This window comes from Neovison vison, chromosome 6 (genome assembly GCF_020171115.1).
Source record: "Neovison vison isolate M4711 chromosome 6, ASM_NN_V1, whole genome shotgun sequence".
Lineage (NCBI taxonomy): Eukaryota > Metazoa > Chordata > Mammalia > Carnivora > Mustelidae > Neogale > Neogale vison.
This window is the reverse complement of record NC_058096.1, coordinates 125357809-125383712: the sequence shown is the minus strand read 5'-3', so window position 1 is coordinate 125383712 and position 25904 is coordinate 125357809. Positions and strand designations below refer to the sequence as shown.

Sequence of the window (25904 nt, the reverse complement as noted above, 5' to 3'; positions counted from 1 at the left end):
TGAAGCTATAAGGAGTTTTTCCTCCCTCAATCATTTTTCTCCATTTTGTTCAAACTGGAAATGATTTTTATTAATCTTAAAATTCATGGACTCTTTCCTTTCTCATTACCATTTCACTACTGAATCCATTCCATGAGTTGTTGGTTTTTTTTAAGATTTTATTTATTTATTTGACAGAGACACACAGCGAGAGAGGGAACACAAGCAGGGGGAGTCGGAGAAGAGAGGCTTCCACTGAGCAGGGAGCCCAATGCGGGGCTCAATCCCTGGATCTGAGCAGAAGGCAGACACTTAACAACTGAGCCACCCAGGCACCTCATTCAATGAGTTTTTAAATGGTAAGTTATTGTATTTTTCAGTTCTAAATTTTCCATATAGCTCCTATTACATCTTCTGTTTCTTAGCTGATACTTTCTATTTTTCCATCCCTTTCAAGTGTGTTTGCCCTTACTTGGAGCATTATTGTAACTAACAACATATATGTCATCTGAGCAGATACCTGTTGGTTATCATTATCCATACAACTTGATATTTTCCTGGTTCTTTATGATGCCAATTAATTTTAAATTGCATAGACCATTATGACCACTATGTTTTAAGACTCTGGGTTTTGTTTATATCCTACGGAGAACACTGATGTTTTAGGAAACAATGGTTAAGTTCAGACTACAAGGTGAAACAAGCTCTGTGAAGCTATGGTTCTAATATCAGTTCAGTTTTCAAAAACCTTTGCATAGTGCTTGGATCTGTCCTTTCTGTGCAGCATACAGTGACCAGACTGAGACCTGGTGGGAACATATGCTACATTTCAGTCTTCAAATTATGTAGGCAGTTAAGATTCAGATCCACATAAGTACAGCTCAGGAATAAACCTATAGGCATAAACAACTTTAAAGAGTTACATTCCCAAGCTCTTCCCACTCTTCAATCATCCAATTATTGTTTGGTTGCCTAGGGCTCCCCTTTTTTATCACCCAGCCAGAAAGCTAAAGCTTTATTCACCCACACTTCCTGCAACTATGCCAAACAGAAGAAAAAGACAAAAAAAAAAAAAAAAAGCCTGTGAGGATTTGCCCCATTCTCTGTACAACTCTTCTAATCAGAGAAGGTTCAACTTTGCACTTTAGGCCTGTCCCCCTTGTTGTTGCTACTGCCACTGCCACCACTGCTACCACTGCCACAGGACTTCTTAGAAACTGGAACAAATGAGAACAAAGAACAGGAAACAAATAACAGAGGGAAAAAGCAGAGAAATTCTTGCTCTCTCTGAGGGTTAGAAGCCCTCCTTCCCACTAGAGCTATAACTAGAGGGCTTCTTGAGTTCTGTGTGCACTAATGTCATCTTCTAGATTTGGGACAGCACTGAGTTCAGGAGTCTCCTTAATATTAAGATACATACCTGAGAGGGTGCCTAGGTGGCTCTGTGGGTTAAATAAAGCCTCTGTCTTCAGCTCAGGTCATGATCCCAGGTCCTAGGATCGAGCCCCGCATCGGGCTCTCTGCTCAGCGGGGAGTCTGCTTCCCCCACCCCACTCTCTCTGCCTGCCTCTCTGCCTACTTGTGATCTCTATCTGTCAAATAAATAAATAAAATCTTAAAAAAAAAAAAAAAAGATGCATACCTGAAAAGTGAACTACAAGGCTAAGAAAGGACCAAATCAGGAAGGAATATGCTCCAGAATTCTAAGCACATTCACAGGGTCAAGACATTCATGTGCCCTTTAAGATCCCTGGGACTCTAAATATAATGGATTTCACTCCTATGATTAGGTTATACTACTTAACATAGATGACTTCAAGGAAGGGAGACTATCTTTCATGGGTCTGATCCATTGGTTAGTCTCTAAAAAGGGACCAGGTTCTTCTTGGCAAGAAATTCAAAGAGTGAGAAGGATTTGAAGCTTGAGAAATTCTCCATTTCTATAGAGTTAGAAATAGAGAGAGCCACAAAACCAGCCTTGAAAGACACCTCTACTAACTGAGAGCAATCCCCAATCAATCCCCTACCAAGACCCAGCAAGAAAATGAAAACCTTAGTTCTACAACTTCAAGGAACTGAATTTGGCCAATCACTTGAATCCCCTTGGAAGCAAATTCTTCTCTAGAGCCTTTAGGAACAAAAACAACCCAACTAACACTGGATTTCAACCTTGCAAGAACATAAGCAGAAAATCCAGCCACACCATGCCCAGACTTGTGACCAACAGAAATGCAAGCTAACAAACAGGCATTCAAGCTGCTACGTTTGTGGTAATTTGTCAAACAGTAATAGAAAAACTAATGTAAGAGGCTATTATAAACTTAATGCCAAAAATGTAACAACTTAAATTTTTCAAAGGACAAAAATTATCAAAACTGACATAAAGAAATAGAAAACCTGACTATCCAAATATCCATTTAAGAAATTAAATTCCTAAGGGTGCCTGGGTGGCTCAGTCTGTTAAGCCTGACTCTTCCTTTCAGCTCAGGTCATGATCTCAAAGTTGTACTGCATCAGGCTCTGCGCTCAATGGGTAGTCTGTCTGAAATTCTCTCTCTCCCTCCCCTCTGCCCCTTCCCCCCACACTAGCTTACTCTGTCTCTCTCTCAAATAAATAAATGAATCTTTAAGAAAAAAAAAAAAAAGAAAAGAAAGAAACTGAATTTCTTAATAAAAACCTTCCCACACGGGGCACCTGGTGGCTCCATCAGTTAAGCATCTGCCTTGGGCTCAGGTCATGATACCACAGTCCTGGGATCCAGACCCACAACAGGCTTCCTGGAGTGGAGTCAGCTTCTCCCTCTCCTTCTACCCCTCTCCCCTGCTCATGCTCATGCTCTCTCTCTCAAATAAATAATATCTTTAGGGGAAAAAAAAAAAACTTTCCCACAAAGAAAACTCCAGGAAATTTCCATGAGCTAACAACTTGTGGTCCATAATGTAGTCATCTATTTCCTTCTAAGAAATGATACTATATTTTCTCTGTGTTCAGCAAGTTTAAAAGAAAAGGAAAGGTCTGAGAAAGGAGGCCGAGTGCAGTTCTAAACAAGGCTGACAAAGGAGATTGAGCTTGCATAGGAACCTATGGCTTAAATTGTATTTGCTGAATTCCTGATCTAAAGCAAGTTCTTTTATACAATACACACAGAAAAACATCACTATATCTAGTACATCTCCAACTATTCAAAGAATACTTTAAAAACAAAAATTCTTGGGGTGCCTGGGTGGCTCAGTCAGTTGAGCCTCTGCCTTTGGCTCGGGTCATGATTTCAGGGTCCTGGGATTGAGCCCCGCGTCGGGCTCTCTGCTCAGGGGGGAGCCTGCTTCCCCCTCTGTCTCTGCCTGCCACTCTGCCTACTTGTGATCTCTCTCTGTGTCAAATAAATAAATAAAATCTTTAAAAAAAAAATTTAAAAAAAAATTAAAAAAAAAATTCTCGTCTAACTTTAAGTCACCATATTCTGTCTTGTGTAACTGACCAATATAGGGAAAATTTAATCTCCAGTGTGACATTCATTGAGCGTATCAGTGAGTTATTCAAATAATGGAGTAGACAGGGGCACGTGGGTGACTCGTTGGTTGAGTGGCCACCTCTTGGTTTCCACTCATGCTATGGTCTTGGGTCCTGGGATCAGTCCACATTTGGCTCCAGGCTCAGCATGGGGTCAGCTTCTCTCCCTCTCCCTCTGCCCCTCCCCCTGCTCTAGTGCTCCAGTGCTCTTTCTCTCTCTAAAGCAAATAAATAAATCTTTAAAAAATAACAACAACAATGGAACAGATTTTAAAAAACTCAAATCTTAACAAGTACTCACTTTTACACTTTCTTCTGTGTTAAGTTTATTTCCCTTAACCAAGACAATCTGGAAAGGGTTGTTATTTTCCCAAACATGCTGCAAAAGAATGAAATAGAGTATTTTAATTAAAGACATAAATATTCTATGCTAGCAATGAAACAATCTTATCTGTTCTCATGTCCACTGGCAAAATAATGCAAATAGACCTCCGAACTAACAGCTGAAAATCCCATATACTAAATGAAGCATCACAACCACTACCACTTAGTTCTTCCAGCAAAATACAGGCAGCATTCCAATACTGCCAAGAGGTTCACTAAACTAAATACCATAAACAAAAAGTATTAAAGCTTTGGATGAATTAAGAATTGACCACTTAAATTAATACAGAGCTAATATCTTAATCATCAAGGAGAGATTAAATATACAACTTGTTAAAACTGAGTAACTATTAAAAAATATTAACTGTTCCAATCAATAAACAGAAACACAGGAATTGCTTTATATAAGTATATTACATTCTGGGGGAAAAATGGTATCTTTGATATATTTAAATTCTAAAAGTATTCAATAAGAAGGCAAGTTATACCAAAAATGCTAGCATAAGCTAAGCTGACATAAATTAAATACACAAGAACATCAACTATTTCTGAACATCTTTTTTACTAGAACCTCTCAAATTGCTCACTGAAGTTTATGTTCACCTGCACTCTCAAGAAATTTCTAATTTGGTATCATTTTTCTGTGATACCAAAAGAATACCAAAACCAGAAATCGCATATTTACATTTCCATGAGCTGAGGAAAAAGAATAGTAGCTAGAAAGATAATTACCAATAAATGGTAATGGATCTTCGGCTAATGTGCACTGGTTTTCACAGAATGAGAAGTGAGCAGAGAAAATATGTGAGGCTTAAGCACACAACCTAACAAAATTATATGCTTTTGGGGGTTACCAAAGGTTCACACATGAAACTTACAGAAATAATTCGCATTTTCTTTGGTGGTAAAGGAAGAGGAAGGTTTGATGCATTTCGATTTATGGCAGCCTCTATGGCAATCATTTCCTGCTCATACATCTTCTTGATCTTGCAACATTCCACAAGCATAAAATGGGGCAAAGTCCTGTTCATTACACAGTTCCGAATATACTACAGTGGCAACAAAGAATAAGGTAAAGATTTTCAAGCAAATACTTAAATTGACAGAAGAATAATATTACATGAACATCACTATACCAATGTACTATGAAAATATATCTTAACAACTAATGTTAAGAATATGAGAAATTAAAATCACAACATAAAATAGCTACCATTAATTGAATACCTAAGTACCTAAGAACTAGCTACTTTTTTTTTTTTAAGATTTTATTTATTTCTTTGAGAGAGACAGAGAGAGCACAAGCAGGGGGAGTGGCAGAGGCAGAAGGATAAGTAGGCTCCCTGCTGAGCAGGGAGGCCAACATGTGGCTTGATCCCAGGACCCCGGGATCATGACCTGAGCTGAAGGCAGACACTTAACCGACTGAGCCACCCGGCCACTGGAAGAACTAACTAATTTTTCTAACAACCCTGTAAGAGAGATTTTCTTCCCTTTAACAGATGAAAGGACTAAAAGAAGAGTTAAGTTACATACCTGGCATCTTAAATCTACCTGTTTCTCTCTCTCTCTCCCTCTTTTTTTTTTGGCTAAACCTTTAAGAAATAAGTACCTCAGGCTTGATGTTTTGTCTTCTCTTTGCACTCAATACCTGACATTTTGACCAAGTGGCTCACTGTCCCAAGGGTGGGACTTGATACACGTACTGGTAAAGACTGTGATATCATAGTGTAAACTCTGATCAGTCAGTCAGGAAAAGTAGACATGTAGTACACATGTGGCCATTTCTTCACATTCTAAGGTGGTCATCTTAGACCTTCCCATAGATCCCTGAAGTCGACCTAGTACCTTTACAGAACAAGGCTCCAGAAGACAACCATTACTATCTCCCTTGCAAAAACATTGACCATCTCAGTTTGAAACTCTTTTATTTCCATGAGACCAGGACAACTCTCCAAAGGCATATAAGGAAAGGGATGGTTATTCACATTACCAGGGATGCCTAACAAACTGGATAGAAAGAAACTTAATATATTCCTCAGAAGAATAAATTTCCTATATAGATTCAGCATATTACATTAAATTCAGAACCACAAAATACTTTTAGAAATTAAAAAAAATCCAGAATGGTCTGTAAGTAGAAATCACATATTATGATAAATACATTCAATCAAACACATGAAATATGTATCCTTCCATTTCCTTCACATTCCTTTACCTACATGGTATACTTTCTCTCTCACAAGACCTTGTACAAAAATGTATACAACTCTTTATTTTTCTTTATAATAACAAATCCTAAAACACAAACTCAAAAAAAAAACCCCATAAATCCTAGTTTTGGCAAAACAATACGTCCTCCACTAATTAAGTTAAAAAAAAATCAAAGCTCCTGGTTGGTTTTTTTTTTTTGGAGGGTGGGATTTTATTTATTTATTTATTTGACACAGAGGGAGAGAGACAGCAAGAGAGAGAATACAAGCAGTGCGAGTGGAAGAGGGAGAAGCAGGCTTCCCACTGAGCAGGGAGTACAATGTGGGGCTTGACCCCAGGACACTGGGATCATGACCTGAGCCAGAGGTGCTTAATGGCTGAGCCACTGAGGCACCCCAAAATCACAGCTTTTTCTCAGCCATCACTTAATATCTGGCATGCCTCTATCCCTCTTTAAAACAAAAAAATAAAAATCACAAGAGTAATCAGATCCTACTGTATAAGGATGTGAAAATGTATTAAGACCTTGTTAACTTCTTTAAAAAAAAAAAAAAGACCTTGTTAACTGATAATCACATCCAAGATCCTATTTTATCAGATGATGGTGGGGGAGAGGTGTTGCACTACAGATTTATTTATTTATTTAATATTTTATTTATTTATTTGACAGAGACAGAGAGAGCACACAAGCAGGGGAGGAGAAGCAGACTCCCAGCTGAGGAGATAGCCTAACACAGGGCTGGATCCCAGGAGCCAAGGATCATGACAGGCAGCCATTTAACTCACTGAGCCACCCAGGTGCCCCTCATTTACCTTATTTAAACCCTACTTAACTCCAAAAACAATCTGGGGCACTATCCTCAAGGAACTTGTGATTGCATGGAAATAGGTATGTCAAAGATGGAGGAAAGCTTTTGAGGATGAACAGACCTAATGCTTTCAAAATTCCTACCATATATGGAAATAACAAAAAACAGAGGGAAAGGCAATTACACATATAAATGTTAGACTGAACTGAAAAGCTTTCTAATTCAAAATGAAAAGGTATAAGACCCTGTTAACTGATAATCACAAATAAGTTTCTTTACCATTTAATTAGTGGCCATTTAATAAAAAAAAAAATTTTTTTTTTTAAGATTTTATTTGACAGAGAGAGAGAGAGAGAACACAACCAGAGGGAGAAGCAGGCTTCCGGCAAAGCAAGGAGCCTAATGCGGGGCTCAATCCCAGAACCCTGGGATCATGACTTGAGCCAAAGGCAGACACTCAACCACTGAGACACCCAGGCGCCCCTAATCAAAAAATCTTGTATTTTATTTCCTCCAGAATATTGCCTACCTAATTACTATGTTTACGTGATAAAACAGTAAGCAGCTTTAGCAAGTTTTATTAATAATTCATTATGCTGGAATGCCTGGGTAGCTCAGTTGGTTAAGCATCTGCCTTCAGCTTAGGTCATGATCCCAGGGTCCTGGGATGAGCCCCATGTCTGGCTTCCTGCTCAGCAGGGGGTCTGCCTTTCCATCTTCCTCTGCCCACCCCCCACTGCTAGTGCTTGCTCGCTCTCTCTCGCAAATAAATAAATAAAATCTTAAAAAAAAAATTCATGCCACAGGAAATGCTAACACTGAAACAACCAAAAAAGTAGAAAGGAAACATTGAGATACACACATTAATATAATCATTATGCCAAAAATATATAACTGCAAGTAAACAACAAAAACACGCCAAAATTTTAACAATGGTTATCTCAGAGGTGGGTAGGATTATGAATATCTATTATTTAATTTTGTATAATTTTCTGTAGGTTCTAAATACTTAACTATAATAATGTATTTTTATCAGAAATTTAAATTGTTTAAACACACATACATACACGCACACACACACACACTCACACATATCTATGGAAAAGTGATAGTAATACACATACCTGGAACTGAATGAGTGGCTGATCACCAAACACATATTCTACTCTCCCACTTACTTGCAACACATAGTCATAGGGACTAACTTCATCTTCTTTCCCATGAATAGTCAAACGTTTTTGGATTGCCAGTTCATTTATTTTGATAGGATTCATATTAGGAGATATTTGAAAGCTAAACACATCCTTAAAAGGGGGGGGGTAGAAAAAAGGAGCAAATTTTATATTTGTGCTGAAAAAACTGTCTTTACATTTATACTTATTACTACATTGTATATAGCCATACATAGTATGTCCATATATATATGTTACATATGTATATCCTTTACATTTAACATTCCAGTACATTTTCTTATTTTTTAAATATAGTATGTCCACAACAAACTTAAGATTTCTGATAATTTGCAAGTCATCTTACACTATACAAAGTGCTACAGATCCCACAGATAAGATTCATATTTAACTCAAGTGTCTATTTAACTAAACTATACCACCAGAGAGTTTCAAATACATTTCTCAGTAAATATCTTTTATATTTTTTAATATCTTTGCTTTAAAAAGTTCCAAAAATCCTGTAGTTGTTCAAATGTAGTCCATACTAAGAATTTTATGTTATATACCAATTAAATTATAAATGAACAAATATACCAATTAATTATAAATGAACAATTCAGCCCAATTTTATAGACATGTAAAAAAGAAACAAAGAAGGTTTCATTAATGAGAAATAAAGATATAGTCAGAACTGAATATCAAATCTTCTCATCACAAATCCCAAATGTATAGATATTAAAGATCACTTAATAACATCTGAAACTTCTCATAATCCAGCAAAGTAATTTCCCACCATATGATCGCATACCGAGGATTTAAGAAAATTCACTGTCTTCTAAAGCAGCTAACTGTTCCTCTGCACAACTGTGGCTGTTAGAAAATTCTCTACTGACCAGAGGTTGCTTCTGCAGTATTTTCACCAAGTTGAGTCACCTCCCTTTTCCATAAGGTACTTCAAATTTCAACTTTTTTAACCTAAACTTACTGGGTGCTCCTTTTCTCTAGTATTTTTACCTTTTTTTCCTAATGTTCTGTATGAGTTGGTGCTATATGCATCAAAGCATATGAGCCAGGATCCACAGAGTCATTTGAAAAGTCACATGACTCCACTTTCCTCCCCTAACTCACTTCCCAATAAGATACCAACAACCTTGTATCCTTGGGCTGCCAACTGTCACCTCCTCTCTATCCCACTCACACTACTCTATTTTGGCAATTCTTCATCTTTCTCCTAAAGAGCAATATAGCTTCTTATTTAATTTCCTTGCACTATCCACCTCAAAACCTTCAGCTACCTTAGAAAGTAACCTACTTTAAAAAATAGATTCACAAAGAGATATAATACTTTTTTAACATAATACAAATGGTCGTAACTGTCTAAAGCAGCGCTACCCAATAAAACTCTTTAATAATGGAAATAGTCTATTCTATGCTGTCCAATACAACAGCCTATTAGCCACAAGTGGTTGGTTTTTTTTTTAAGATTTTATTTATTTATTTGACAGAGAGAGAGAGAGAGAGAGAGAGATCACAAGTAGGCAGAGAGACAGGCAGAGAGAGAGGAGGGGAAGCAGGCTCCCTGCCAAGCAGAGAGCCTGATGCAGGGCTTGACCCCAGGACCCTGAGATCATGACCTAAGCCGAAGGCAGACGCTCAATTTACTGAACCACCCAGGCGCCCCTCCACAAGTGGTTCTCAAGAAGCTTGATATGTGGCTAGTGCAAATTACTGAATTTTAATTTTACTTCATTTAATTAACTTAAATTTAAATTTAATGTACAAATGTGGCTAGTGGCTACTGTATTTAAACAATACAGGTCTGAATAATAAGGCCTTACGCTCCTTAATATACCATAAAATTATTCTATGACTCCCATTTACTCTCTATTTCATAAACAGACCCTTTAGAGATAAAAAACTAGAGGACACACTCATTATCAGATAGCAAGAACCTACAGAAAAGACCAGAAATCAGAACTAGGCTTGAAAAACTGCAGATAGGGGCGCCTGGGTGGCTCAGTGGGTTAAGCCGCTGCCTTCGGCTCAGGTCATGATCTCAGGGTCCTGGGATCGAGTCCCACATCGGGCTCTCTGCTCGGCGGGGAGCCTGCTTCCCTCTCTCTCTCTCTCTCTCTCTGCCTGCCTCTCCATCTACTTGTGATTTCTCTCTGTCAAATAAATAAATAAATAATCTTTTAAAAAAAAAAAGAAAAGAAAAAAGAAAAACTGCAGATATTACAAGTAATACTCAGAAAATAAAACAGGTTTAGTTAATGTGTGTTAAGAATTAAAGGTTGTTTGAAAATGAGTAAAGAACAAAAAACTGAAGAAGAATCAAAGAGAACTCCAAGAAACAAAACATATTAAGTGAAATTTAAAACTCAATGAAAAGGAACATGGCAAATTTTAAACAGTTTTCAAATTTGACAATATCAAGTGTTAGCAAAGATGTGAAGAAACTAAACTCTCAATATATTTCTGGTAGGAATGTAAATTGGAAAAACTGTTTGGGGGGGGCGCCTCTGGGGATATAGTTGGTTTAGCAACCAACTCTTGGTTTCAGTTCAGGTTGGGATTTCAAGGTCCTGAGACTGAGATCCACATCGTGTCCCTGTACTCAGCCAGAGTCTGCTTGGGATTCTCTCTCCCTCTCCTTATGCCCCTCCTGCCTGCATAAGCGTGCTTACTTGCTCTTTATCTCTCTCAAAATAAATAAATCTTAAAAAAACAAAGAAAGAAAGAAAAACTTTTTGGCAATATATATTAAAAACCAATTACACCCATATACCCATCACTCACCAATTCCATTTCTAGGTATATTCTAATACAAATACATAAACTGATGTTATTTCATACAAAACAATGTTGGATTTGAAATGTGTGTATACATGTATATAACACAAGAATTGAGAAAAATCTGAAAACTGACTAGAATTTGAGGATAAAAGCAAGTAAAATAAACTAGCTAAACAAAGAATAAAAAACACAAGACACATAGAGGGAGAACACATTCCCAACATACGTGAATGACAAAGATTCACTACTCCCAAAAACCAAGAACGTATACAAATCAGTAAGACACACACGACACAGTTTTAAAACAGACAAGAAACAAACACAACAGAAATATGAATGTTTCATAAATATGTGAAAAGACATACCTTATCATCAGTTCTGAGAGAGATGCACCTGAGACCATGGAGATAAAGCTGACACTTGAGCAACATGGGTTTGAACTGTGTGGGTCCACTTAATTATGTGGATTATTTTTATAAATACTGTAAATGTATTTTCTCTTCCTTATGACTTTAATAACATTTTCTTCCCCCTACCTTACTTTACTTAAAAATACAGTATATGACATGTATAACAAATATGTGTTAATCAACTATTTATGTTATCAGTAAGAGAGTCAACAGAAAGCTATTAGTAGTAAGTTTTGTGGGAGTCAAAAGTTATCTGTGGATTTTTGAATGTGGAGGGGTTGGCACTCAACCCTTGCAAAGATGAAGCTTAGGAGAGAAACAAATCATGGCCTTTGCAGTACAGAGGGAGCTGCTACAGCACAGAAGAACAAGAGACAAACTGTAACACAGAGGAGCACCTGGGGAAAAGGAGTCCACATAGTAACCAGCAAGAAAAGCAAGAAAGTCCCATTTCACAAGTTCCTGCAACCAGCCAGTGGGGCTTAAAGTCTGCAGTTCTAAAGACAGTGGGCTTGGCTCAGCTAAAGTCCAGAGGCATGGGGGCTACTCTTAGAAATAAGGTGGAACAAACAGCCCAAGGAAATACAGAATGAAAACAGAGATCTTTAGGGTGCCTACACGCACAATGGAGAAGCTACTTGCTCAACTCACAGCAGTGGCAAGAGTTCCAGAGAGGCAGCCCTCCCAGAGAAACCTCATGGGGGAAAAAAGGAACTGCAAGGCACCACTTCCCTTCCCTATCCCTCAGCATAAACACAGAGCCACCTGAGGTAATGAACACAGCATTAGCACTCACATGTAACTTGCTTATATACCAAGCCCTGCCTCCCGCACTCTTGTGGATCCATCCTTTCCAGTTACACTTGCTTCAGTCCCACCACAGCAGGCCTCCACACCCAGATGACCAGCCCAAACCCTTGACCAGCACCATATCTCCTGACCCAGGAATTCTGTGAGGCCTCAGTTCTGGTGGCAACAGCAACAGATCTCATTTCTTAAGTAGACCAGAGCACATCTAGTTAAAACACACCACATTCAGGCCAGGGACCAAACACTGCCCACAACAGGCAAAGAGAGCCTCTGTGTACTATACTGATCTGAAGGATAAAGTAGCCAGGGCACAACAGCAGAAAACACTCAGCACACAATAGAGATGCTACTGGAAGCACCAGGCTGTGAGGAACAGGGAACACTACACTGCAGAGCACTACAGGACCTCTTCTGTTTAAGGCCATTACTCAGAAGAACAGAAGATGTAGCTGACTTTCTTAACACATGGAGAAACAGGCACAGAGACAAAATGAGAAGACAGAGGAATTTGTCCCAAATGAAGAACAGACCAAGACCAAGACCAGAGATATAAGCAAAACAAATATAAATAACATGCCTAATGGAGAATTTAAAGCAATGATCATTAAGGATACTAAATGGGCTTTAGAAAAGAATAGAGGACATCAGTGAGACCACTAACCAGAGAATAAGAAAAACATGGCAGAGCTAAAAGGCTCAATAAATAAAATAAGGTGTTTGATGGTATGAACATCAGGCTGGAAGAAGCAGAGGAACGAATTAATAGTCTAGGAGACAGAGTAACAGAAGGTAATCAAGATGAACAGGAGAGAAAAAAGTACTTAGGAAACAAGTACAAAACAGTAACAGACTTAGGGAACACAATATTTCCACCAAAAGTAGTAACATTCACATTATAGGACTCCCAGAAGAAGACAGGGAAAAGGGGTAGAGAATTCATTTGAAGAAATAACAGCTGAAAACTTCCCTACTTTGGGGAAGGGAACATACCCAGATGAAGAATGCACAGAGAGCCCCCAACAAAATCAACAAAAGCAGCCCCACACAAAGACAGGTTACTATTAAAATGGCAAAATAAAGGAATAAATAAAAAATATTAAGAGCAGAAAGACAGAACATCTGGGTGGCTCAGTTGTTAAGCGTCTGCCTTTAGCTCAGGTCATGATCCCTGCATCAGGCTCCCTGCTCAGTGGGAAACCCACTTCTCCCTCTACTACTCCCCCTGCTTGTGTTTCCTCTCTTGCTATCAAATAAATAAATCTTAAAAAAAAAAAAAAAAAAAGAGCAGATAGACAAAAGAACAAAGTTACATATGAAAGAAACCCCATAAGGCTATGAGCCCATTTTTCAGCAGAAACTTTGCAAGCCAAAAGGAGTGGATGATGTGTTCGAAGTGCTGAATGGGAAAAACCTGCAGTAAAGAATACTCTATCTAGCAAGGCTATCACTGAGAATAAAAGGAAAGATAAAGGGGCGCCTGGGTGGCTCAGTGGGTTAAGCCTCTGCCTTTAGCTCAGGTCATGGTCTCAGGGTCCAGGGATTGAGCCCCACATCAGGTTATCTGCTCAGCTGGGAGCCTGCTTCCCCCCCTCACTCTTCCTACTTGTAAGCTCACTCTCTCTCTCTCTCTCTCTCTCTGTCAAATAAATAAATAATCTTTAAAAGATCTTTTTTTTTTAAAAAAAGAGAGAGATAAAGAGTTTCTCAGACAAAGAAAAACTAAAGGAGTTCATGACCATTAAACCAGCAATATTAAACACAGGACTCTTTCAGTTGAAAAGAAAGACCAAAAGTGAAAGTATGAAGGTAGGAAACACAAAAACAGTAATGAGTATTTCTGTAAAATATCAGTCAAGGAAATCACAAAACAAAAAGATATAATATGACAACACATACCTAAAACATGGGAAGGAGAGTAGTAAAAAATGGGTTAAAACCTAAATAACCATTAAGTTAATACAGACTGCCATATGCAGAAGTGGTTATACACAAACCTAATGGCAACACAAATCAAAAACCACTAATAAATATGCAAAGAATAAAAGAGAAAGAAATCCAATTGTATCACTAAAGAAAATAAGAAAACCATGAAAGATAAAAGACAAGAAAGTGTCAGAGAAAATCTTCGTTAACAACCACAAAGCAGGACGCCTGGGTGGCTCAGTTGGTTAAGCAGCTGCCTTCGGCTCAGGTCATGATCCCAGCGTCCTGGGATCGAGTCCCACATCGGGCTCCTTGCTCGGCAGGGAGCCTGCTTCTCCCTCTGCCTCTGTCTGCCTGTGCTCGCTCTCTCTCCCTCTCTCTCTGACAAATAAATAAATAAAATCTTAAAAAAAAAAAAAAAAAACCACAAAGCAGGTAACAATAATATGGCAATATACATATATATACATATATGATTACACTGAATGTAAATGGACTAAACACTCTAATTGATAGACATAGGGTGACAGAGTGGATTAAAAAAACAGGACCCATCTATATGCTGCCTATAGGACACTTATTTTAGACTCAAAGAAACCCACAGAGAGAGACAAACCAAGAAAGGAAATCTTTACAGAGAACAAATTGATCGATGCCAGAGTGGAGATGGGTAGGTGGATGGGTGAAAGGATTGGGATGGGATGGTAGGTGGATGGGACAGGGATTAGGAGTGCACTTTTCTTGCTAACAACTAGGTGATTAAAATAACTTTATTTTAAGATTTTATTTATTTATGACAGAAAGAGAGATCACAAGTAGGCAGAGAGGCAGGCACAGAGCAGGGGAAGCAGGCTCCTTGCTGAGCAGAGAGCCCAATGCAGAGCTCAATCCAGGGACCCTGAAATCATGACCCAAACCAAAGGCAGAGGCTTAACCCACTGAGACACCCAGGTGCCCCTAAAATAAATTTTTTAAAAACTAGAAGTAAATAAAAGAATTTGGGAAAAAATTCTATGATTTCTTGGAATCCAGTAGATTTCACAATATCTCCATTTTTCTTCTTATTTCAAAACATTTATTTTCACATATACTTTGTTACAATGATGATTACATGAAAAATATGTATATCCAGTAGAGAACTGACCCATATGTACTGAAATGCAGACTGACCTAGAAGGGCAAATTGCTCTGAGCCAGTGTTTTCAAGTTGAATTCTAGTCACCTTTTAGTGGTAAAATTCTTCATTCCACCTCTTCCAACACTGCAGAATTCCCTAAATCGTATTTCAAATTTGATTGTGAGACTTTGTCATATCCAAATCTTGATTTAAACTGAACTTTAGTCTCAACATACCTCGGGAGAGAGCAACAAAAAAAACTTTTAAGCTAGATAAATCTCCTTCATAAAATGCCAGAAGGCCAGCCGGCTCGCTCTTTCCTTCTTTTGTATTTGTTCTTACAATTATTTAGAAACATATTGTTGGAAAGGAGGCAGAACTGAATAAAACGAAACACCTGGATAAAATCCTGTCACTACCACAGACCAGCTGTAAGATACAAGACCTGGCAAAAAAAAAAAAAAAAGAAAGAAACAAGAAATAAGAAACAAAGAAACAGAGAGAGAGAGCGACAGAAAATAAAGAAAAGAAAGAGGAGGGGGGGAAAAAAAAACTTCTCTCCCTTTCATTTTCTTCATTGTAAAATGGGGATGATAACATTTTATAGGTTTTTTTTAAGATTTTATTTATTGATTGATTTGACAGAGAGAGAGAGCGCAATCACAAGTAGGCAGAAAGGCAGACAGAGAGATGGGGGGTGGGGAGAGCAGGCTCCCTGCTGAACAGAAAGCTCAGATGTAGGGCTTGATCCCAGGACCCTGAGATCATGACCTTAGCCGAAGGCAAAGGCTTAACCCACTGAGTCATCCAGGCGCCCCTACAGTTGTTTTGAAAGTGGAGAATATACTTAAAAAATACGTATCTTTCATAGTTCTTGGCACGGTAAAGTGCTCAATACAGAATGGCTACTGAAATGGTTTATGTTGTTGTTATCGCAGTAACTGAAGAACACCACAAAATATCCTTGAATGCCTACCCTAATTCTAAATCCAGATCCTAGATGATAAAATGACCACACTAGATACAAAGGCAGTCTCATAATCTGGTTTGTAAAATAGCTGTCACCATTCAGGTATGGATTAACTGTAAATATACTCCAATATAATGCCCAATTCCATATCACCATGAAATGCATATATAAGAATATGAGAAAAAAGAGATCATTTGATCAAACCTTTCATTTCATAGGCAACAGAAAAATCAAATAAGAAAATAAAATATCTACACTAAAGAACATTATCTAGACTGGGACTGGCAATCTTTTACTGTGAAGAACCAGGCTTTGCTGACAACCCATGAGTCTGTGTCCCATTCCTTTCTCCCTCCTTCCCTCCCTTCCTTCCTCCCTTTCTTTCCCTCCATTCTCTCTCTTCCTTTCTCCTTCCATCTTTTAAAAATTCCTCGAGTTTTTTAACATCCTTTTAAAATATAAAAACCAGAAACTAATAATATACTATATGGTTAATTGATTTTAAATAAAATTTAGAAATAAAGTGAAATAAAAATGATTTCTAAAAAATATATACATACATACCATTCAAAAACTGCAGTTTCCCAACCCCAATCTAGACTAATACATCACTGTATCACAAAATCATACGTGCAAAAGATGTGTCATTTGATTGTTATACGTAATTCTAAATTTCCATCTTTAAATCTAAAAATGCCCTTTTTAATAAAATTTACCAGCTATCTCCTCTACGATTGGTGTTGCATTCAGGTAAAAATCACAGATTTTTTACAATGTATTTCTTAAAATAACATAACACTACCTGACAATTTTCAAAATGAACAGCCACAATGAGCTTTCCTCCATAAAGTTTATCTTCTAAGTTTTCAAGGACGGATGGTTCATGTTCTGGTGGGTATGTCTGCTTTAGCCAATCCATCCAAGACAATCCCACAAGCGACTGAATCTTTTCCTCACTGAATTTGCGCATTTTTATTCGGAACTCATTCACTTCGGGATCCTTCAGTGCATCAAATTCATGTAGACCTAAACAAATTTTTTTAAAGTGTCATTCTGAGTAGCTAATAATAATACAAGAGAATACAAAATATATTCAACCAAATATAATGGATATTTGGTTTTTATCACGCAAATAAAACTGGGCAGGAAAATATGATGAAAGATCAAAAGAACATCCAGAAAAAGTAACAAATTTCATGTACAGAAGATGAACATAATTAGATTTCTAAGGAAGATAAACTTGAAACCGTTAAAGAAATGCAATTGGGTATGAGTTTTATAAAGGTAATCACTGAAATAGTACACACTTTAAAACCACATACAAAATATCCAGTTTTTCTTTACAAACCAAGTAAGTCACATTTACTATATCTGAGAAAACCTAAGAATCTGAAAACTTTTCAGTTAATGAACTTAAAATACAAGCTATTTCTTAACTTTAACAAGCTATTACTTTAAATAGTAATATTATTATATTATATTATATATAATTAATATATTAATTATATATTATATAATATAATTATATAACTATATATAACATAAATATATAATTGATCTAATTAATATATAATAATGTAATAATATAAATATTATTTTTATATAATATATAATAATTATTGTATTATATTAATATTATTACTATTACTTTTTATTAACTTTAACAAGCTATTACTTAAAACTCAGTAAATTTAAATTTTATAGATTAAACTTTCAATTCACTATGATTTTAATAATGGTTATAGTGTATCAATTAATCAAAAATCTCATAAAATTATTCTTTGTTGTACTTAATTATGACCACTCCTACCATCAAAACAACTAAATATAGCAACGTTTTCATAAACTTATCATTATCTTAATAAATAATTTTTGGGGTGCCTGGGTGGTTCAGTGGGTTACGCCTCTGCCTTCAGCTCAGGTCATGAACCTCAGGGTCCTGGGATCAAGCCCTGCATCAGGCTCTGTCTCTGCCTGCTGCTCTGCCTCTGCCTACTTGTGATCTCTCTCTGTGTCAAATTTTTAAAAAATTTTTTAATAAAATAAAAAATAATCTCTGAAATCTATAATAAATGAACATGCAGAAATGCTTATATGTACATTACATATAAAAATTAGTGGTGAGATTGGCAAACACTTTAATTTAAAGATTATTCAGACTGGCCACACCTCATGACCCCAGTGCAGCTCTTTCTGCCACACGTCCTGTCCCCATTCTTTAATAAAACCACCTTTTTGCACCGAAGATGTCTCGAGAATTCTTTCTTGGCTGTGGGCTCTAAATCCCAGCAACACCCCAAAATTACATCAATCCTGTGCATGTATTGAGGAGACTTTTCAGTGCCAGCTCTATCTCATTCTTCTAAAGTGCTGTTTAGGTGTTCCTGGGGGGCTCAGTCGGCCAAGTGTCCAGTGCTTGGTTTTGGCTGAGGTCATGATCTCAGGGTCGTGAGATCGAGCCCTACATCTCTCTCTGTACTCAGCACAGAGTCTGCTCAAGACTCTTTCTCCCTGGGGTGCCTAGGGAGCTCAGATGGTTAAGTATCTGCCTTCGGCTTGGATCATGATCCCCAGGTCCTGGGATTGAGCCCTATGTCAGCTCCCAGTTCAGCGGGGAGTCTGCTTCTCCTTCTCCCTCTGCCTCTCCCCTAGCTTGTGCTTGTTCTCTCTCTCCCTCTCTCTCTATCCCAAATGAATTAAAACACCTTTAAAGAAGGATGCCTGGGTGGCTCTATGGGTTAGGCCACTGCTTTCGGCTCAGGTCATGAACTTGGAGTCCTGGGATCGGGTCCCACATAGGGCTCCCAGCTCTGCAAGGAGTCTGCTTCTCCCTCTGACCTTCTCCCCTCTCATGCTCTCTCTCTCTCAAATAAATAAATAAAATCTTAAAAAAAAAAAAACTTTAAAGGAAAATAAAAACTCTTTCTCCATCTTGCTCTGCCCATCCCCCTCAAATAAAAATCTTTACTAAGTAAATAAATATTAGAATCAATTGTGGCATTAAATACAGAAAAATAAGTTTAAGTTGCATAATGCAGCAAAGTTAAAATCCTGAGGGTACATTGTGACTTCCTGGAGAGGAAAGATCTAGAATGGAAATACACACTCTAAATCAGCTATGAAGGAAGTGTAACTTAAGACAAACTAGCTGAGGCACTGTGGAGATTTTTCCCCAGCACCGCTGAAACTACTACTACCCACAGACATAGGTATTACAGGTAAGAAAAGAAAAATTAGTACCTAATACATCTAACAAAAATCAAACTCTTTATCTCCCTTTATCTACTAAAAGTCATGTCTAATCCACTTTCTAAATGTTCCTCAACTCTATCTACTCTTCTAGTTCCTGCAGTCATTAATTTAACCCTGGCCATCACCAACCCTCCCTTGGGTTACCACATCAGTTTTCACTAACTTCTCTATTCCCAGTCTTAATCTGATTCATTCTCTATTTTACAATGTGAATCATCTTTATAAATATAATCTGATCATGTTACTCCACCATTTAAATCCTTTTGATACTTCCCAATTGCTTTTAGGAATCAGTCTCTAATTTCTCATATGACCTGAATGGCTCCACATACTCTGAAGCTGGTTGCCTCTCTCAACTTCCTATTTGTCCTAGCTATCCCTTTACACAAACCATAATCAATTACTTTTATTCCGTGAACAGGCCATTCTTCATACGTGCCCTTCCCATTCAATTATCCTTCTAATTCCTCCTACCTGCTCAACTCCTCATCAGCACTGAAGGCTCAGTTTAGTTGTGTGTCTTCTAGAAGGCCAACCCTCTCTCACTCAGCTGATTTTACCTCTTTGACTTATAGCAGTTTACACACTGTATTGTAATTGTCCATTTACTGATTCACAATTTCCACAGCATTGTCAGCTCCAAGCAAAGACCCAAGCTCACTGCTGTAGTCCCAATTTAAAACATTTGATACATATTGTGGAACTGCAATTGCTACTGCTTTGGTAATTTTTTCAATATATTGTAAATAAGGAACTCTGCTCACATAACTGTTAGAACCAACTGAAGAGTATAGATTTCTTTAATTCACCACAGACTCACTGAATTCCAATCTGAGAATCTGCTTTTAAAAAATAAATAAAAAATAAAACTTGAATTTAGAAACCACTACAAAGAGTTCTTAAAAATAGACACTTTGGGGCACCTGGGTAGCTCAGTGGGTTAAAGCCTCTGACTTCAGCTCGGGTCATGGTCCCAGGGTACTGGGGTCGAACCCCGCATCGAGCTCTCTGCTCCATGGGGAGCCTGTTTCCCCCTCTCTCTCTGCCTGTCTCTCTGCCTGCTTGTGATCTCTGTCTCTCAAATAAATAAATAAAATCTTTTTAAAAAATAGACACTTTGCCAAAAAATAAGAAATTAGCGGGGTGCCTAGTTAGTTCAGTCGGAAGAACATGCAACTCTTAATCTCCGGGTTGTGAGTTCAAGCCCCAGAATGGATGTAGAGATTACTTTAAATATAAATAAATATAACAATTAGGTAAGTAATTTAATTTTAAAACTTAATTTCTACATATCTTCTGGTGAAAATTTGATAGCAAGCCTTAAATTTCAAGATAAGAATATTTTATCATTTACAGTCAAGTATAATTTTTAAAATAGGCATCCTACCCGGCATGGAGTCCAATTCAGGGCTTGAACTCACAACCCTGAGATCAAGACCTGAGCTGAGATCAATAGTGAGATGTTTAACCGACTGAGCACCCAGGTGTCCCAAATGTAATTTTTTCACATAAAAAAAGCACTGAGTGGGGGCACCTGGGTGGCTCAGTTGGTTTCCTATCTGCTTTTGGCTCAGGTCATGATCCCGGGGTCCTGGGATCTGGCATTGAGCCCCATGTCTGGTTCCCAAGAGGGAGCCTGCTTCCTTTGCCAGTCACTTCCCTTGATAGTGCACACACGCGTGCTCACTCTCTCTCTACCACATAAATAAAATCTTAAAAAAGGTATTGCTGAATATTTTCTTCACATTAAAGATACTGTTAAAATCCCGCAGTCACTTTAAAATATATCACAACTTAAGATAGGTCAGGGAAAAAATAAGGGAGTTTTCAAAAAATTTTTTTCAGGATGCTGACAAAATCCTCTGATCAAGATTTAATGGGCATTTGAAGGGGTGACCTTCACTACAGAGCATAATCAGAAGACAAATAGAAGTTCTGTAAATAATTATTTATAATAAACATTAGAAAATAAAATGAGATAAATCATCATGGAGGAAAAGGTATTTTTAGACCCACCAGGGCAATAACATCTGTAAAGGTTCCATTGTTTTCTTTGGGGAGGAGAAGGCAGCAAACTCATTCCTGAAGTTAAACTGAAATAATTGTTTATTGTTTTACCAGGAGGCATGACCTCACCAAGCCCCAGTTATAGTCATCACATATAAATTAGCAACTGCGAAAACGGACTTCTTAGGTACTTAAAGTGAAAATTCACTCCAAAATATTAAAACAGACTTACTCAACTTCCTAAATGCATGTTAACACTTGAATCTGTGTATATGATCATTAACATCAGGTTTTCTAGATATGCTGAAAATCTAAAGTACAGTTTATTGTTAAGCGTTTATAAACTGTTCATTTTATTTCTTTTAAGATTTTATTTATTTATCTGACAGAGAGAGAGAGCAAGCACAAGCATGGAGAGCACAGTGGGAGAAGGAGAAGCAGGCTCCCCACCAAGCACGGAACCAACATGCAGTTTGATCCCAGAACCCTGGTATCATGACTTGAGCTGAAGGCAGATGCTTAACCAACTGAGCCACCCAGGTGACCCATAAGCTGTTCAGTTTAATATAAAACAGAGTTTGCATCTTGATCACTCAAACTGCAGGACACACTTCATTAAAAGTTTTCATATAATAAACCTATGATACAGAACAAAATATGGTCACACTGCTTATAGAAAGAAAAATTCAATTTATATATTACATATGTACGACCCCTGCACTGTAGCAAGGTAAAGTCAGGGTTGCCAAATAAAAACAAAGGCAAAAAAACAGCATGCCCAATTCTATTTGAATTAGATAAACCATGAATGATTTTCATCATTGAGTATATCCCATGTAATATTTGCATCTAGTATATTTTTATTTGCTAAATCTGCCACGCTCATGTAGAAATAACAGTGGCTAATGAGCCCATATTTTTTGAAGATCACAACTAGAAGACAGTGTAGTGATCTAAATTTTGAAAACATGATACATCTCAGAAAGATATCTATATCTTGACAAAAGTTAGCTCTCTCTGTGATGCTAATCTTTTGGATTATCAAATATTTAATCCTTAACAATCAGTATGGTTCTGGTCTACTTCCTTCCATCAGCAGGGAAACCTAAAAGCTATATATTTCATACACAGAGACACATACACAAAAAGCCACTTGGAAAGAACTCTATCTCAATGTTATCAGTGGATATTCTTGTCTTCAATAACCTATAAGTCATTATTTATTATTTTTTACTTTCCCATATATTCTTCAAACAAAGGAGAGACTTTTTGTAATGGAGAATTTAAAGTTTATTGAAAAAATCTTTGGAGCCCTAGCAAATGGAAAGGAGTGCTTTCTAATGAGGCCATTAATATATAAGAAAATTGTGGGGTCTCCTGGATGGCTCAGTCAGTGGAGCATGTGACTCTTGATCTCAGTTATGAGTTCAAGCCCCACACAGGGTGTGGAGATTACTTAAAAATAAAAAAATAAGAGGCGGGGGGGGGAGGGAGGAAGGAAGGAAGGAGTGATGGATGGTTGGGTGGGTGGGTGAATGAATCCTATATGGTAAATAATTACAAACTTATTGAAGAAACAAAAAATTATTTCCTAAACGGAACTAGCTCTCCTCTGAAGTAATCAAACCTTTTTAAGTACTATATTGTCTGGGTACTTGGTTGGCCCAGTCAGTGAGCAATCTGACTCTTGATCTCTGCTCAGGTCTTGATCTCAGTGTTGTTGAATTCAAGCCTGGTACTGGTAGGCCCAGCATGGAGCCTACTTGAAAAAAAAAGAAAGGGAAAAAGAAAGAAAAGAGAAAGAAATACACATAGGCTGTCATTCAGTAATTCAACAAAGTTCTGTTCTTCTTCTAAGCACTCAGAGGAAGAATGTAGCCCTACACTTGTAATCATTAGTTAGTCTGAATCACTATAGGTCAAGATCAAAGAATGCAATCTTTAGGACATGGTTCTTGGAAGGGATGATATTAGGTTATCTTGAAGACACTTATAATATTAAATGGGATGGTACTATATTATCTTTTAAGAGTGAATTTAGTCAATACAAGAGGCTAATCCAAATCCAAAAGCCTCCAGTGGGTTGCTTGGTTTTTTAGTTCAATTTCAAGTCTCTTAAAAAATAAAACTGAAAACAACAACACAAAACTGCTACTGCAAAATAAATAAACTTCAAGCCTCCTCTGCAGTAAACCTCTCACAGTACTTAATTCTAGTATCTTGTCTAAAGCAGGATATTGATATACCATTGACCCATGTGATACCTAACATTATTATAGCAAAAGATACTCTACCACATTTTGTTACTCATGATTCTCCCTGGAATTAATTTGCAAAGAATAACGTAGACACAACATATCCTGACTCCCTACAAAAGTATCTCTACTTAAAGATAATTTTAGTTAAGAAGTAAAATTTGTCAGTAATATGGGTTATTGACAGAAACTTTTTAATTAGCTTAAAGTCTTGATATACAGAATTTTATATAAATTGTGTGTATAGTGTAGAGGAAGTTGTGTGTATTGTGTATAGTGTATAGTGTAGAGGAAGTTCAAAAGAAATGGAGGATGTATCTCTTAGAAAAGGCCTTCTCAAACTACCTGAGACAAAGGGAGAACTTCTTCCTTTCCAATCTGCCAAAAAGGGCATATACTCTGGCTAATAAAAATAAGTCACTAAAATAGATATATAAAACATATTACCATAGTGTCCCAGGGGTTATCACATTGCTATAGGAATTTATAAACATTTACTCTCAATTGTTACATGCACCTTATCTCAGACTAGTTACAAATTTACAAGTAAGTATTGGTCTTTGAGCCACACTCTACAAAGCAACGTCTTTGATCATACTTATATGTTTATACATACAACCATAAATATGTAAAGAATTCATACCATAAGTTTTTACGTTACCTTTTCCTATAAGGACTCCAATTTTTGAGTCTAATTTTTCCCCTGGGTCACAACTTCTGGTCACTAATTTGAGAACTGGAAGAAAAGGTCTGACATCACAGAGTCTTCTTGTTTCATCTTCAAGCTCCTCATATACAGCAGTTTGATTCACACATGCAAACATATAGGAGTCAATTTCCATAAGGAGGTTAAACATTGGGTAATTGTGAACTTGCTTCCATAACATCTGCAGGAAAAAAATAAGACACTTTCTGGAACAGAAAAACTTGTTCAAGTGTACAAAGATACATCTACAAGGATACTCACTGCAGCACTCTCTATAAAACTCAAAAAAATAGGACAAGCCAAATGTTTAGCAATGAAGGACTGGCTAAATCAACTATAAAATATTACAAATCTGTAAGACTAAAATAAAAATACACAGTAACATGGAAAGTTGTTCAAGATATATTAAGGTTTGTTTTTTGTTTGTTTGTTTGTTTGTTTTTAAATACCAACTTAAAAGATAGGATCAGGAGGGAGACAAACCATAGGAGACTCTTAATCTCACAAAACAAACTGAGAGTTGCTGGGGGGGTGGAGGGGTATGGATAGGGTGGTTGGGTTATGGACATTGGGGAGGGTATGGGCTATGGTGAGTGCTGTGAAATGTGTAAGACTGATGATTCAAAGACCTGCACCTCTGGCACAAATAACACATTATATGTTAATGAAAATAATTTAGAAAAAATAAATAAAATACCAACTTACAAGGGGACACATATAGTATTAACCCATATTTGTAAGTAATAGTACAACACACAAAAAATGCATTTACATAAACAAAATTAAGTATCTGCAAGACTTCTTAAGAGAGAGCACTCAAAATCAGAAATGAAAGAGAAGTTACAACTGACACCACAGAAATACAAAAGATTTTTAAGAGACTACTATAAAAAATTATATGGCAACAAACTGGAAAACCAAAAGAAACAGATAAACTCCTAGAAACATACAATCTTCTAGGGCTTAAATCAGAAAAAAAGCAGATACTCTAAATAGAGTGATAACCAGTAATGAAATTGAATCAGTAATTTAAAAAAACTTGCACCAAAAAAAAAAAAGTCTAGGGGCCGGTGGGTGGCTAAGTCAAGTAAACATTGGCCTTCAGCTTAGGTCAAGAGTAGCCACTCCCCCACCCCCACCCCATCCCCACCTCATAAGGCTCCCTGCTGAGCAGGGAGCCTGCTTCTCCCTCTCCCCCTGCCGTTCCTCCACTGGTGTTCTCTCACTCTGTGTGTGTCAGATAAATAAATAAAATCTTAAAAAATAAAAAAAGTCTAGAACCAGATGGCTGCATTGCTGAATTCCACCAAACATTCAAAGAAGAATGAATATCAGGTATCAGGGTGCCTGAATGGCTCTTTCAGGTAAGCATCCAACTCCTGATTTTGGCTAGGGTCATGACCTCAGGGTCCTGAGATAGAGCCCGGCCACAGGCTCCTTGCTGGGCATAGAGCCTGCTTAAGATTCTCTTTCTTCCCCTCTGCCCACCCCTCTCTCCCTCTCTAGCTGGGGGGAAAAAGAAATGAATATCAATCCTTTTCTTTTTTTCTAAAGATTTCTTTTATTTATGTATTTGATAGAGAAAGCGT

The 25904-nt window shown here is 37.3% G+C and overlaps 1 protein-coding gene across 1 annotated transcript in view; it reads right to left on the bottom strand.

The window, feature by feature from the left end:
- PIK3CB (phosphatidylinositol-4,5-bisphosphate 3-kinase catalytic subunit beta) overlaps positions 1 to 25904 on the bottom strand; it is a 201611-nt gene that overhangs the window by 91414 nt on the left and 84293 nt on the right. The window contains exons 4-8 of the mRNA XM_044252261.1: positions 24271 to 24496; positions 16898 to 17121; positions 8022 to 8201; positions 4753 to 4923; positions 3792 to 3869 (exon numbers count right to left, since the gene is read on the bottom strand). Coding sequence (XP_044108196.1) covers positions 3792 to 3869; positions 4753 to 4923; positions 8022 to 8201; positions 16898 to 17121; positions 24271 to 24496 — 879 coding nt within the window. The remainder of the gene's footprint in view (positions 1 to 3791; positions 3870 to 4752; positions 4924 to 8021; positions 8202 to 16897; positions 17122 to 24270; positions 24497 to 25904) is intronic.